At 41.5% G+C, this 15023-nt stretch overlaps 1 protein-coding gene across 2 annotated transcripts; it reads right to left on the bottom strand.

Moving 5' to 3' along the window:
- Window positions 1–382: 382 nt before the first annotated feature.
- Window positions 383–13184, bottom strand: wdr81 (WD repeat domain 81). 2 transcript variants are annotated; one of them, XM_025010002.2, is made up of 12 exons: window positions 13113–13184; window positions 11563–12063; window positions 7659–11203; window positions 7466–7573; window positions 7163–7362; window positions 6805–6986; window positions 6550–6715; window positions 5947–6112; window positions 5040–5852; window positions 4777–4922; window positions 4431–4613; window positions 383–2036 (listed from the first exon to the last, which is right to left on the bottom strand). In XM_025010002.2, the coding sequence occupies exons 2-12, from the start codon at window positions 11922–11924 to the stop codon at window positions 1710–1712; spliced, it is 6198 nt and encodes a 2065-aa protein (XP_024865770.1). In that variant the 5' UTR covers window positions 11925–12063; window positions 13113–13184; the 3' UTR covers window positions 383–1709. The 2 variants fall into 2 exon arrangements, with proteins under 2 accessions (XP_024865770.1, XP_017289276.1); XM_017433787.3 differs by lacking the exon at window positions 13113–13184 and adding an exon at window positions 12687–13011.
- Window positions 13185–15023: the final 1839 nt, after the last annotated feature.

Genomic DNA, 15023 nt, shown 5'->3' with positions numbered 1-15023 from the left:
CAGCTGCAAACAAAAACAACTTGCTGACTTCAGACTGAGATATTTGGTATCAGAGAACAAACCCCCACATTTCCCAGAAATGAGTATTTTGACATTTCAGTTTAACGGAAAAGGCAGAAACATCTGACTTCTGTGTCCCAAACATCCAAAAGGTGAGGTAGCAACGAAAATGCTAATATAAGATTGAAAGAAATGAAAGAGAAAGACAATTATTTGTTTCTCTTAAAACGAAAAAACTGAAATCTTGCATATCACATGACTGGAGTCTGCAAACACAAAAGGGACTTTGTACAATCTGTGCCCAAGTGATTCAGTCAAGACTGGAAGAGAAGGCAGTGAGTCAGGCTGAATCACTTCGAACAAAACAAAACAGGAACGCAGAAAAGATGGAAGCAGATTTTATTAAACAAGTTAATAAATTAACATTTTCATTGAGTTCACTTAGAATGTGTGTCGTTTTATGCTTTAGTGTCCACTTCGGGTTTACTGAAAGCAAGAAAGTCCAAACAGCGTGACATTCTTTAGAAAAAGCAGTCTGAACTTCAGGCAAATAATTAGAAAAGTAGGTAAACTCTGCATCACAACAGGAGATCTCGATCATCATATAAAGAGCAGAGCGTCAACGGTTTGATGCTACTAAGGTTTAAAAACTGGAATAGGTTTAGAAAACAAACCCTTTTGCTGTTTGATTACAAAGAAAGAAGTTAGACAACTTTTTATTGATATATATATATATATTTCTTCTATAGACACTTTCTTTATACTCCTAAACAGTTACATATAAAGATTAAAATATAAAAGTTGTTTTCCTTGGCTGCGACTGGTTGCGTATCATCTTTTGGAGTTGGAAATAAAAGCAGTCAAAGCAGCGTCTGCTGTGAAACATGACCAGTTTAATGTTGCTGCAGGGCTAAATCAAGAATACGTCTAAGAAGGATTTTTTTTTTTAAATTCTGAAGACATTTCAAGTCATTTATTTGCGGAATAAAAACATTCAGTATTTAAAATCTGAGCGAGACTTCAGAATGTTACAATTCACACCATTCTTGTGCAGTAGATTAAAGGTTGTGCATTTGTTCCTTTTTGTTCGAGCGCCTGTCCTCCGAGCAGGCACACAGACGCTGCCAGCGCAGCAGCAAGTGTACATTTATTTGTTCATGACGTATACACAAATCGCTCTGAAACAACTCTACAAGGAGCAATAAGAACAGAACCGATTTGATCTACAAATACTGCATAGTTTTATCAGTGCAATAGGATTTACATGAAGGGAAATGGAAGGTGAGTTCAATGGGTTTTTGGTTTTATTAAGCATCTATTTGGAAAAGTGTAAACACTACTTGGACCTTCCTGAGCATGTCTTCAAATTTATCCTTTTGATCGGAATGGCTGACCTAGGCAAACCAATGAATAACCTTGTCAAAACAAGAGTTCCATTTGATACGCTCTACATCTAAATGCGTAGGAATTTAATAACAGAGTGCATGATGGACGTCTACAGAGTGGGACACATTCCCCATCCACGAAGTGCTGTGCAAGCAGCCACGCTGACATGATTTTGTGGACAGTTTGTACAATGCTGCACCTTGTGATGCCTTTAAAAAACAAAATAAACCAACTGACAATCTGCCCATCCAGTGCAGCTGACATCTGACGCAGTAAATGTCACCGGAAAGGGTGTTGAAGAGTGTTTAGTGAGCTACTGTGTTTTAAGCTAATAACCTGATGGCGCCATTTTCAGAGCCCAGCAGCAAGAGCCGCTTCGTGGGCAGCACCGCTAGGCTGGTCAGAGTGCCGCGGAAGTTCTCCGAGCTCAGCTTTGTGCTGCTAACGGGGCTCAGGGAGATATCGGCCATGGAGTACACGCCGATCTTGTTGGCTACTGTTCCGGTTACGATCTGCGAACCGTAAAGGTCGAAGGCGTGGATGTGATCAGACTGTGACTTGTACTGGCGAAGAGGCTTGTTTTCGAGATCCTTCCACACAGTCAGTGTGTAGTCAGTGGAGGAGCTGATCACCAGGTTCCCCTCTGCAGCCTGAAAAAAAAATCAAACAAGAAGCAAAGTTACTGACTGTGTCATCCTAGTAAAGCACTGACCAAAACAAAGTATTTTATACATCTTAAAAGCACAATTCAAGACATTTAACCTTATTATTTCATAAAACTAAGTAGCTTACTGTGCTCAATTCATTGAATATAAGAGACAAGCATCTTTATCATTAGGACAAATGAATTAGCTGTCATCCCACCACTTGTATTAATTTTGTAGTTTGTAATTGCCTTTTTAAAATATAAATATCGGAGAGATATCAAAGTGGCTTTCATAATGAGTAACCTGTGTCCATATTTGCCTAAACTTGTGCCTTCGAAACTAGAGCCACAATCCTTGACCTAATTTGGGGTTAAATAAAGTTTGCGCTCTGTTGACAGCAGACTTACTGGGTACAACTTTCATCACCTCCTACACACTACATTGTGGGAAATGAAAATAATGAAATCAAAACACGTGGTATTTAATAACAAGCAGAATGATTAATAGTCATAATCAAAAGACGGATTTAAAAAAATACTTTAAATCAAACCACCGTTTTATTTTAAACATAAGTTAAACTGCAATAGCAAACACAGACAACGCTAAAGAGGTTTTAGGTTTGACCTGTGAAGTTTGTGTGCTTTGAGGGTTGATCCAAGGGAAAAAAGTTAACAATAATAACTCTCAATCTGGCTAATCAGCCAAGGATCCAAAAGTTTCCATTGTTTACCAAACAGGCTAATCTGAGTTTGTTCAACCCACATTTGGTTGGTTGGCTTTTTTTTAAAAGCTAACAAATTGGCAACAAACAACAGTAAGAAATGTTCTACTACCATCCATTATCCAGCTCACGGGCTTTGAACAACTGAACTGTTTAAAGATGAAAACATACATAAAAAAGTTAAACTGTTTCTTGTAATTGATGTTTAAATGCTTCATACAAACCTCGACTGAAACCACACTGTAAAAAGAGAAAACAGTCCTTGTATTTTCCAACAAAATAAAAAAAAAAAAATAGCTGTAACAATTGGGATTTTTTTATTTTAAATGTCTCTTCTCAGCTCATGTCTTTTCTAGTGTGGCAGTTAAGAGTCCCACGCACTTGACCTGTGTTGTGAAACACATTTTTACTGAATGTACTTAGTGTAACACGGACTCGAGTAGGTGTTGGCTAACACATGATCAACATGTTCATTTTTAAGCTAAAAAATAAACTAAATTAAAATCACAGACTTTTAATAAATACTTAGAGAGTAATGTGACTATAGACAGCCTGTAAAACACTAGTTGGGAGTTCTTGACATTTCATGTAAAAAAATTTGTGAATGTTTTTTTTCCTTTTCCAATTTTTAAATGATCCAAGTCATGACGCAAAACGTATCAGAAGCCAATAACTATGATATTATCTTCTTGATATAGCAGTGCCACAGAAAAAGGGAGTTTTAACATTATTTAAATATATCCGGCAGCTTCTGCTCATCCGTGGTTGGCTCGCAGAAGCAACAGGTCCAGGAGGAAAACCCAAACATTCCTCTCCCCAGAGACACTCTCCAGCTCCTCCTAGGGGATCCTAATGCGCTCCCAAGCCCGAAAAGGTACATAATATCTCCCGCAAATTCTGGGTCTGTCTCAGGACCTCCTCAAAGTAGGATGTGCACAGAAAATCTCCAGTGGGAGCATTCTAATTAAACGCTCCCCCTTTTTTTATTGTTTCCCATTGATTAGCACTTTATTAGAATCCTTCATGTACCACATTTTCTCTATAACACAAAGCCAACTGAAGTGCCTTTTATATCTATATAGTATTTGAATAGTCGTTTACAGAAATAAACCTATTTAAATAAAATATAAACCTAAAAAGCAAAAGTGATGGCCATTTGTAATAGAGAACAAAGTGCACCACGGATTGAAATTAAGGACTGATCATCGAGAAGCAATTACAAAACCTATAGAAAAGAGTGGCACAATTTCTATAGAGTTGGTGTGAGTGACTATTTCTTCAGTGGATTTTCTTTGGTCATTGGAAGCAAAAGATTTATTTTATTGCTACCATTTCTTTTTATTTTCTTTCCAAAAATGATCCCAGTTACCTATGGTCTTAATTACATTACCTATAATGTAAATGGGGTAACTCAGTAAGTGTGTGGTTACTCCACGTGTGTCCTAGCTATACTAACAAAAATATTGAGATTGAAGACTGCCGTGCACCGCGCCTGTTGGGACATAACAGCCCCTAAAATAACAGATTTAACTGCTTTGACCCCATTGACCTGTTGTATGTTCTCAGTCCTCTCCTTTTCTTTTTTTCTTAGCTTTTCTCTGTTGTCCTGAGTATGACATATGGGAGAATACGTATGGATCTGTATACCTATAGCCACACACACACACACACTATACCTTCATCTGGAGGATATCTCCTTCGTGAGCTGGCCAGCCCTTAAGTACAAGTCCTGTGCGTGCGTCTAGCAGAACAATGAATCCAGATGAGAAGCCTGCAGCCACCGTGCGTCCTGAGGGACTTACCGCCAGGTAGCGGATGAGCCCAGCGCTAACATTGCTGTATGCCAGACGAAACTCGTGCTGGAGACACGGGGGAAGATTTGTCACTTTCAAGACTGAAATAACTCATTCCTGTCGAAGTGTAAAAAAAGGCTTCTCTTCAGAAGGCAGTAATGATTAATAGCCGGTGGGTGGTAAATGGCTTATGTCTCGAGAGAATGAGCCTCCTAAGTGAAATTGCTACCTGCAATCCAGGTTTTCGAGGATCAATGAAGCGGAGAACAGAATCCGCACTGCCAAACACAATGCTGTAATGTGGAGCTGGCATGGTGGTGATGGCTGTAATTGGAATCTTCCCATCCACGGCTTCATACAAGCCAATGTGTTTGCCTTGAGACAATAAAAAAAAAAGAAAAGTAATTACATGGGAAAATATGCAAGCAAAACTAGAACCTCTAACACAATTTTTTTAAAAAAAGAGCAGTAATGTGTTATAATCTGCTGCACCTGTATATTGGTCCCACACATGGACAGTTCCATCACAGCTAACAACTTCCTGGGAAGTTTCGAGCTGTCCAACGTAGAAGACTGACTTGCGATGTTCACTATATGTCAGCCTGGGCTCCACCTCCTGCGTCCCATCACCGTGATTATAAAGAGGCCAGAGCTTCACAGTCTTGTCTTTACTCCCAGAAAGGAAGTAATCTTCTCCTGCCAGAGGTGCCAAACACTTGATATTGCCCGAATGACCCAAGAAACTCTGCAATCTGATCTGGTGAAAGTGGAAATGTGAATCTTGTTGATTAAGACCGATCTCATACTGCCAGTAGGCCAACCAGTTGCCCTGTAGAGAGCGGCTACTACGAGGGAGCTCTTGCTTTAGGGCACTGTCCTCTGGAGAAGGGCCTGTTATCCAGGAGGAAAAAGAAGATGCACCTGTTGAAGAAGTAGCAAAGGTGGAGGCAGTGGTGACTATGGGAGTTGTATGACTGGAGCGCCCCCAAGAGCTAGCCAAGCCACGGTTGGCGTTGCCACCATACTCAGTCTCACGGGACACTTGGATGCGGTTTCCGACCAGGTGGCTTCCAAATGTGCCTGACTCGGGGAGGGAGTCTCCCTGTGTTGTGGCGTTACTTGAAGGAGAAGGAAATGGACTACAAACCAAGTTTCTGTCAAAACCAGACGATGGAAGAGACTCCAACCTGGATGATGAGGTGCGGTTTGTCTCTGGGCCCCCCTGACTCACACTCTGATGGTAGGACTGGGCCAAATGCCAGACCAGTTCATGATTCGGAACCACTTTCCGAATAGCTGTGTCACCTATAAACATCACAACAGAATATTGATTTACACCACTGTCAAGCAAAAAATATATATTTATCATTTGTATGACAATCAAGTGCATTATTCCCACCTATAAGGCAGTAGAAAGGGATATAGGAGGCATGAGCCATCTCAGGATTAAACACCGTCTGCAACTCCTCCAAGACCCCCATCTCATATGTTACATTCGATTCTTCAGGTGTACAAACATCCACCACTGTCACTTCTCCAACAACTCTCTGAGGGGCATCATTCAGCTACAGAGTAGAAGAAACAAGCAGATTTAGACAATTTTAACTGGATTCATTAATTTTATTTTCCACAATAATGTGCAGCAGCTGGATGGCTAAACTTTGAATTTATCTGATCCAACAAGAAAAACAAAAAACAAAACGTTATTTGTACTCAAACGCTGTCAACGTTGTTATTGTAAGTTTCTCTAATTTGTCACAACATTTATTAGTCATTTTTTTGTGGCAACTTCGCTTGTTGAAAGCGTTCAAGAAAAAAAAAAATTCAGTATGACAATTTTCTGTCTATGTAAACTTTTATCTTTGTAGGAACTGAACACATACCCCGGGGATTAAAAACAATCTTCTCGATCAAATGCGGGGATTTATTTTAGCAGTTTCAATTAGAAAGTTTGAGCTCGAAGTCTGTGCGTGTTGTTCTGAGCGACAGGCTGCGAGCATACCTGAGACTGCAGAGCCTGCAGCACAGAGAAAACGGCAAAGAACCGACGCAGTGTGTCAGCCATGTGCTGTTGCACCATCTCCCGTCCGATGCGCAGACAGATGAGGGCCATTAGGCTCAAGGTTTTGACACAGACAGCTGTGCGTGTTTGCACCCCACTGGGAAACCTACACAACACAACACAATAGAGAACACGAATCAGAAAACCAAAACATCACTGACTGATCGAGTGTATGTGTAGGTTTGTGTTACTGACCCCATTCGTGGGGTGGTAAGAAGATCTAAAAGTGGAAGGAGAACATCCTGATTGATCTTCATCAGCATGTCCATTAGAGTGGTATCTGAGAGAAAGACGATGATCTTCTGTGTGAGAGCAACAGCGCCGAGAAGACTTGCTTCCTTACGTGTGTTTAGACGCTGCGAAGACGGCGGAGACACCTGAAAAATATATACATTTGTAAATTACAAGCTCATTTTGGTAAAATTTTAAAACTACCATAACCTTAAAGCACAATTTGCCTCAAACATTAGTTTCTCTATGAAAAAATTATCACTAGTGCAACTTTGAAAATGTATTCATTGATTTAATAAGGTTTATTTTCTTTTTGTCTTACTAAATATCCGATATAAGGCAGGTACTGGTAGGTGAGAACAGGCTCTCCATAAAGTTGAGCTATGTAGATGAGACAGTCCAAAACAGGGCCTGCTGTATGATCGCCAACCACAGGTTTCTTCTCATAGACACTGCCCATTCCCATACTCTCCAAATGGCTCTCCTCTGATGGAGCGGCCACAAACTGGTGATTTTCAGGTCCTACGGGAAGATAATACAAAAAGAAAACACAACCAATAACACACATGGTGGTAAAACAGTAAAAATAGTTTTGTAGATAATGCAATGTTTTAAATTCACACACCAATGTAACAGTTTGTGAGCAACCGCAGCAAATTTCTGGCTACATATCGAGACGTCACTGTTGGTCCAAGTTTTGCTGAAAGCCAGCGAACAGTTTTGCATACGGTGTCTGCGAATAAAAAAATCATTTAAAATGTTACAAACGATGAAATAACTAAACAAATAACTTACAGTAGGTTCCATAACCGATTCACCTAAAAGAATCTTTTGCTCTTTTTCCTCAGACTCCTCCGATGGATCACGACAATCGTCCTCCTCTTGTCCTTCCACAGTTCTATTCTCAGTCTCTTCCAGTGTCAGTCCATTCAGTATCTCACCTTCTAGAGTTGCAACTGTGGCTCCTGAATCAGTGAACTGTGAGTTGAGGGCGGCTGGGTGATCTGTCCCCTCTTTAGTGTCGTGAATTACCTCTTCTTCCTCCAGCTCTCCTCCGTCCTCTCCCTCACTGGCATGTTTCAGGTCCTGGCTGCTGTCGGCTGACTTCAGACTGGCTCGATCCCGCACAGAGTCATCACCCAGAGAGAGCTCGCTTGTGCTGCTTTTGTCACTTAGTTTTCCCACGCTAAAAGACTCTTGGTCTTGATCTTTGGATGCCGAGTTCTGGCTGTGCTGCTTCCCAGAAGACACTCCTGCTTCGCTGTTCACATAGAACTCATTCTGAAAGTCCTCTGCCTCCGAAAGAAAAACTTGGTCACTGAGACTAATACCAGAAGAGTAGTCAACCATTCCGGCGTCTCCACCCAGTCCAACGCCTCCGCCAACCCCACTGCTACCCCCCATACTGCCAGCAACAGACCCAGATGATGGTTGTACCTTGCCACACTGAAAATCTTCATCCTCCTCCTCCCCAAGATTGCACATGCCTGTCCTCAGCCCTTTATAGGTTTCGCCACCAGTGCCTGAGATGCAGCTTTCAAAGCCAGTGATGACCTGCAGCACATGAGGGAGTAAGTTTGAGAGAAAGGCCTGCAGGCCAAGCCTCATTATCAGCTGAAGAATGAAACAGTCAGTATAGAGATAGAAACGTCCTTTGAGGCAGTGAGGGTTTTCATAAACATTGATGAGTGGTTTCAGTAGGTACTTATTTGCATTCCTGGGTCCCAGTACTCTAGAGATGGGTTCAAACAGGTACCAAGCTGCGTAGACAGCAGTGGTCTCCTCAAGCATGAGTGTAAGAATGAAGGGCAAGAGAATCTCAAGACCCTCTGCAGTGATATTACTCCGCAACAGGGCTTCAAGCTGCTGCCACAGGTGAAAGACAATGTCTCTTCCCTGAGGGTTACACACAGTGCTCATGTTGGAGTGGTAGGAAAAGATAAAATTATGAAGTGCAGCAAAATAGGAAGGAAAAGGAAAAGGAGTGATAATGGAGTTCAGTAACTGGTGAGGGTTTGGAGGAGGAAGACCGTCGCAGATGGGGTCATATTTGAAAAGAAGGGGATCTGGGCAGTCTTGTACTTTCCTGAGAGCTGCACCAGAGTGCTTCTCTATTAGCAACAACGTCTGAAGAGCGTGGTGCAGGGACAGTGGCACGTCACGGAGGTTTGTGGAGCATAACTTCATGACAGCTTGGAAACGCTTTCTGAGGGGGGTTTCTGGTTTTAGTCCTCTCAGTTTGGCAGAATAAAATATCTCGCCGATTAGAACACCGAGAGCTTGCATGTCTCTTTGATAAAGCTGTGTAAGAGATGTTTGAGAGTCAATTATCAAGCCCTCTCTCATGGGGCCTCTAGATGTTGCAGGATGCCATACTTCAGCATGGAGACTCTTTACCAAGAAATTATTCAGCTTCTCCAGTTCTTCTAAAGGTTGTAATGGACTGAAACCTTCAGGAAGAATGATCTTAATTTCCTCTGCACTGGTGCTAGAGACATTTTCTCCTTGTTTTTTGTTCATTGGTCCGCCTCTTTGTAACACGGCACTACGTAAACTAGGACCCATGCCACTTGTGAAATCACCAGGGAATGAACTGGGAGACTGTGATACAACAAGTGGTGTGTGCTCTCCACCCATCTTTCCTCCGCCTGCACTGATGGTTGGCAGTGGGACAGAGCAAGACACAGAAGTGGACGAGCCAGAGGATGCTAATGAGTCTAGAGCCTCTGTGCCTTGTTCAAGCTCTTCATCTCTATCTACCGTGGCCCAGGTAGTGGACTCGCACCCTGTGGATTCTGGTACCATTCCATCCACAGTGTCAGCCGCTGTGCTCATTGGAGGAATGTGTAGAGAAGGCACATTAAGAGTAGCAAGACCAAGAAGGGGAGGTTCTGCTGGGGCGTACTGGGATGAAGATAAACGGGGTGGGTGGGGCTGGTCAAACAACTGAACTACACCATAGGATGTCAGGTTAGTGTGATTGTCCACTAGATGGAGGCACACATTCTTGGCCTTAATAGCTTCTTTGCCAGATAGCTTATAGCCAAATGTGAGGTCTATCCAATGGTGCAAATGCTGAGACACTTCTCTGCTCTCCAGAAGGCGCCGATGAACCTCAATAAACTCTTCACAGGACTTGCACCAAGAAGGCACATCCAGGTCAGGCATGTCTGGGTGGATTGAGCGGAAAATAGAAGGATCTGTGTAGAACTCTGGAATGCACTCATCAGGAGTCCAGCTCTGCATGCGCTCCATGGTGGCTGGGTACTCATTAGGCTCCCACTGGGATCTGACGTGACTGCACAACACTGATTTGGGCGTCTGTCGGGCTTTGTAGACATAGTAGGTGATGTCTGACAGCACGTCAGATATGTGATGAGGTACATGAAGGTGCTCAGACTGTCCAGGACTTCCAGACCCCAGCCCACCGAGGTCTCCAACTACACTGCCTACACCCATCCCGTTACCCCCTGCAGCAGCCAAAGCTTCTTTAGTCATCTCATACGTAAAGTCCAGCTGCTTGTCCCCCTTATTAAGCCTGAACTTTGACCTCCTGAGGTCTCTGAATTTACCAAATGGCACAGTAAAATCCACAACCCATGGCAGCACCGGGTGATAATTTGGGTCTCCTTCTCGTCGTCCTGCTAACCTGTTCAGCTCCATCAAATAATGGAAGTTACTGACTCGTCCATGGACCCAGTCCAGCACCAGTGTCTTCAGCTCATCAAAGCAATCTTTGCAGATGCTATTGTTCTCTTGGCTCACACATTTAATTTCTTTTGGCAGGGCACTTTTTGGCTCTTGTCTTGCGCAAACATCACTAACCTCATCCTTTTCTGCCCCCAGGTCCTCGTAATGAGCAAGGTTGAGTTTGAGGTGGCTGCAGAGTTGCTCATCTACCGCTACATCCTGAAGAGATAACTCTCCACAAGACAGCCCTGCTGTGTGACACGCCTGCAGAGCTATTAGGATCTGGTAGATGATGAATAACACTTTGGCATGGCTGTTTGCAAGCTTGGCTGGGCTGAAGGACACAATGTCGTGAAGTGAATACTGAGTATAGGGCAGAATCACATACAACATTTCTGCTGTCTCCAGCAGACATTCTGCTGGCAGGACATTAGGACAAAGAGTGTCTGATTGAGGTTTGGAAAAATAAGAAGAACCGGATGGCAAGAAGCTGTCTTTGTCTTTCTCTCTGGCCGGAGAGACGGATGGTGACACTTTGTCGGGTGAGATGAAGGTGAGATTGAAAAGCTTCTCTAAGGCATGACGAACTGCATGTACAGCTGCAACATGCATTTGCTCACTAGGTCCTGTATATGTTTGCACAAGTTTGTGATGAGCTTCCCGCCACAGATTCCTGAAAAAAAGGAAAGAAAAGAGAAAGCCAATAAAACACTGTCTGTTTTGTTTTTAACCCCAATCAATGTATTGATTTTACTATAGTTATTTTTAACTTTTCATTTCCATACAACTACACTTCAGACTAACTGAACAAGATATTAACTTTACTTATAGAAAACTTCATTTGGCAGACATTAAATAATCTTGACTTCAGCTACAAAAAAAATGAATTTTGAAGTTATTACACTAAACAAAAACCCTTTGGGGTAAAATACACGTCTATATGTCTCATTTACATGCAAAATAAAAACACATGCTAACAACGTATTCATCTGAGTTGAAACACCCCAAAATAAGTTTTTTTTTTTACAGTACCTGACATTATGCTGTGACACACACTGCATGCTTTTGACGTACGAATCCTGTGACAGCATTTCCGTTTGGTGGTGGCACGTGTCCCTGATCAGTCTGTAACTCAGCTTGCGTTTTCTCAGACCCTGAATGCAAACTCTCGTCCAGCCAGGAGGCAGCTTTGCTTGGGAAGACCGCAGGTACGTGCAAATTTCTGCTGCACTGATGCTTTCAAAGCGGGCACAGCGTACGACCCTCCGCTCCCTGAGGCCCATCACCCAGCGCAAAGGAACGAGGGCTACAACCTCTCGAGAACGAGGCCCGGGACCCAACTGCCGTCGGTCCACTCCCAAGTCTTTCTCAACGGCTTGCGTCAACCAATCCATGGTCAGTCTTCAAATGCTTGTTTGGAGCTGCACACGTCTCGGCTACTTTCACATCAACACCTCCCAGTGGGCACAAGGGTCAGAAATCCATGAAGAAAGTCATCAAGAGCAGAGACAACCTCCTCTTTTACTTGTCCCTCTGTAGACATAACAGAAAAAAAGAGCCATGAAAAAAGCAATGACTTAAATAATGTGGATGTAAATTTCTCATTAGCATCTGGACAGTAGATTAAGTTGCTGTACGGATGCTGGTGAAAGGACATGGCTAAAACTACAAGAGCTTCTCACATGACTGCAACAGTTCTACATTATCAACACTTCATAGATTAGTCTGTAAGATTCTCCAGTGATTTAAAATGTACTTTTAGCACACCTAAAGCACCACTGTTTGCATCTGATCCACTTCATCTTGCATGTTAGATGCATTTAGCTCTGTGTGGCTGGTTTAAATCGAAGTGAAAGTACTGCAAGCTTCAAACAGATTTACTAAATCTGCTTAAATGGTGATAAAGGTCCTAAAATTCTCAAACGACGGAGCAGCAAAAGCACGTTAAAGGTTTATTGAGTTTGAAGAAGATCTTTAGGGAAGTGAAGCTAGCTAACACTTAGCTTACCGAGGAGGCTAACGTTACAACACCAAAGTGGAGCAAAAATAAACCATTATTAGGTTAGTCAGACGCATTATAGACGCGGTTTGCCTCGTGTAACCCCACGGTAATAACAGAACAACAAACAGGCTCGGTGTTTTAACGCAGAGCTCACCTCTCACCACTTGTAGCAGTTTGCAGCTAGTTGGCGTTAAGCTAACGGTGAACCCCGCGTTGAACCTCACTTTGAATCACTTCCTCAAACGGAGGCATGCTGCGGGCTGAGCTCCAGCAGCTCCATTTTTCGGACGTTTCCTGATGCGTTTCAGCACACAGACTACAGCCGGTTTGTCAGGCCGATCCTATGTTGTTCAGAGCTACTTCTTGGAGCCATATTTTTTTATTTTTTGTTACAAGCGACGCCTCACGTGACACGGCAGCACCAGCCCCAGCTCATGTGATTCCAGTCGCTGACCCGCAGCTTCACTTTGACTTCCTCAATGTCATCCAAAACAACAACAACAACAAAAAACAGTCTATTAGCAGCAGAAAATATGGTCAAGGCTGCTTAAAGCAGAGGAAACATAGCCAAATAACCTACGATTGTTACGGAGCAGCGGAAAGGGCATGTCGGGAAAATATTATTGCAAGCGCACACAAAACACTGCAGGGAACGCGATAGTATTTTTTTCCCCCGAAATGTCCCTTACGGGGCTCCGTACACAATAGCCACAGGACAGACCGAATAAAATCTGATGGTAAATTAACTAAATTATAGTAAATTACACACTAAAGCACGAAGTGTTGCCATCTTTGTGCAGTAAAATCTTTTATTTTTGTGAACTAACTGTTGTCTATTGTCACTTATCCAATTTTGCTCACGAAAAAAGTCGATTTATTCTTTTTTGTATTTTAATCGTTTATGTCATTGCCTTGTTTGAGCAAACTTAAAAGCACTTCAGATAGTTTTATTTATTTTTAAATGTAATATGTGAATAAATCTGGCACTGACACCGAGACTGTGAAAGCGCCATTAATGCTGAACAGTTTATGCAAGTTTTACAGTAATATTGCAGTTTTAAGTGTAAAGTCCCTGTAGAAAAGACATATAGGCTAAACTGACCTGTCTATAGTTCAAACCTTTGAACATCTGTAAAATACTATGAATGAATGAATAAATGAATGAATGAATGAATGAATGAATGAATGAATGAATACAAAGGCCCCCAAATTATTTTCATATTAATAGGTTGCTGTATAAGTTTTCTCCACAAGATGGCAGTAAATCATATAGCAAGTCTATCTTGTCCATAATCACTTGATCTAAATCTTGATTACACTTGATTTCATAAAATATAGTGCATTCTGCCTTGTTATTGTATGGTCTACATAAATTCAAAACTTCCTATTTGTGAGGGAATTTTATCATCTATGGTATGTTTACTTTCAAAAAAGTGCCAGGCATGTAACGTGTGAAGATTTTGCGATTTTCTGGTTTAAAGTCTATACAGCTGCAAACTTTACATTGTGAAAGTTTTTATACAAATGAATAATGAAAAAAACTTAAGCATCATGTAAAAATTAACTCTATGCAAAAGAAAATAGCACTTACAAACACAGATCTGTTCTGTGTTGACACTTTGAGTGCATGATATGAATGTTAATTAAAAAGGAAATAATAAACTAAAAGGATCAATCTAACAGCAGAGTTATAGCTTTTTTTAAATCATATTTTAGATAGTAGATTGTCCACATGTTGAAATGTGGCTCCTGTATCTTTGAAAGTGGTCAGAGTAATTCTGTATATGCATGACCACACTGGGTTGGAAACTCGTAATTACAGAGACACAAATGAAAAGCTTCCCTCGTCCAAATGTACTGTCGCTGCAAAACTGTTGTCAGCATTATTACAGAAAAGATATGGCTAAAGAACATGACATTCTTTGGTTTAGTATATCTTGTTCCTTTTTTTTCTACACCTAGCAGAAATGCCCTATCAAGTCTGAAACCAAAAGGACAACCGCACTTCATCTAAACTAGCTAAATTTGGCCACCAGTGCAAGGAATGGATTTTCCTTGATTGCCTTTAATACGCTGAGCAATTGTAATAGTTCCTTAAATTTAGAGACGTGATCAAAACAATTTAATTCATGCTGTTTGTTGAAATGTACATGAAGGAAAAAGGTGAATGAATGAATTTGAGTAGTGAATCTCCACCACTGTACTTGTGAAATGTTTTTAAAAAGTTTTATTGAATGCAAAATAATATATAAATTAGATACAAAACAGCATTTTGATGAAGAATGAAAATCCAACTTTTCGTAAGATCGCAAAGTTGCATAAACTGAGATATTGTTTCCATCTTTGTATCAGTTTATCTCTTTTGGTCGTAATCTTTAACCTTTATAAAATTGAAACCCAACAACAAGATAAAACAAAATAAACTGATACAAAACATTCAAATTTTAGTTTGTTGTTATGGCCAAACGCAAACACACAATTGCTTGATGCA

The sequence above is a fragment of the Kryptolebias marmoratus genome, linkage group LG2 (assembly GCF_001649575.2).
Source record: "Kryptolebias marmoratus isolate JLee-2015 linkage group LG2, ASM164957v2, whole genome shotgun sequence".
Classification (NCBI taxonomy): domain Eukaryota; kingdom Metazoa; phylum Chordata; class Actinopteri; order Cyprinodontiformes; family Rivulidae; genus Kryptolebias; species Kryptolebias marmoratus.
Note: the sequence above shows the minus strand (reverse complement) of the source record. Positions and strands in the feature narration are given on the sequence as shown.

Coding starts and splice junctions, on each gene's coding strand:
- wdr81 (XM_025010002.2), bottom strand. CDS start 11,924: ATGGATTGGTTGACGCAAGCCGTTGAGAAAGACTTGGGAGTGGACCGA. Junction 6,716..6,804: donor CTTACCACCCCACGAATGGG/GTCAGTAACACA, acceptor TGTGTTGTGTAG/GTTTCCCAGTGGGGTGCAAA. Junction 5,853..5,946: donor CCCTTTCTACTGCCTTATAG/GTGGGAATAATG, acceptor TGATGTTTATAG/GTGACACAGCTATTCGGAAA.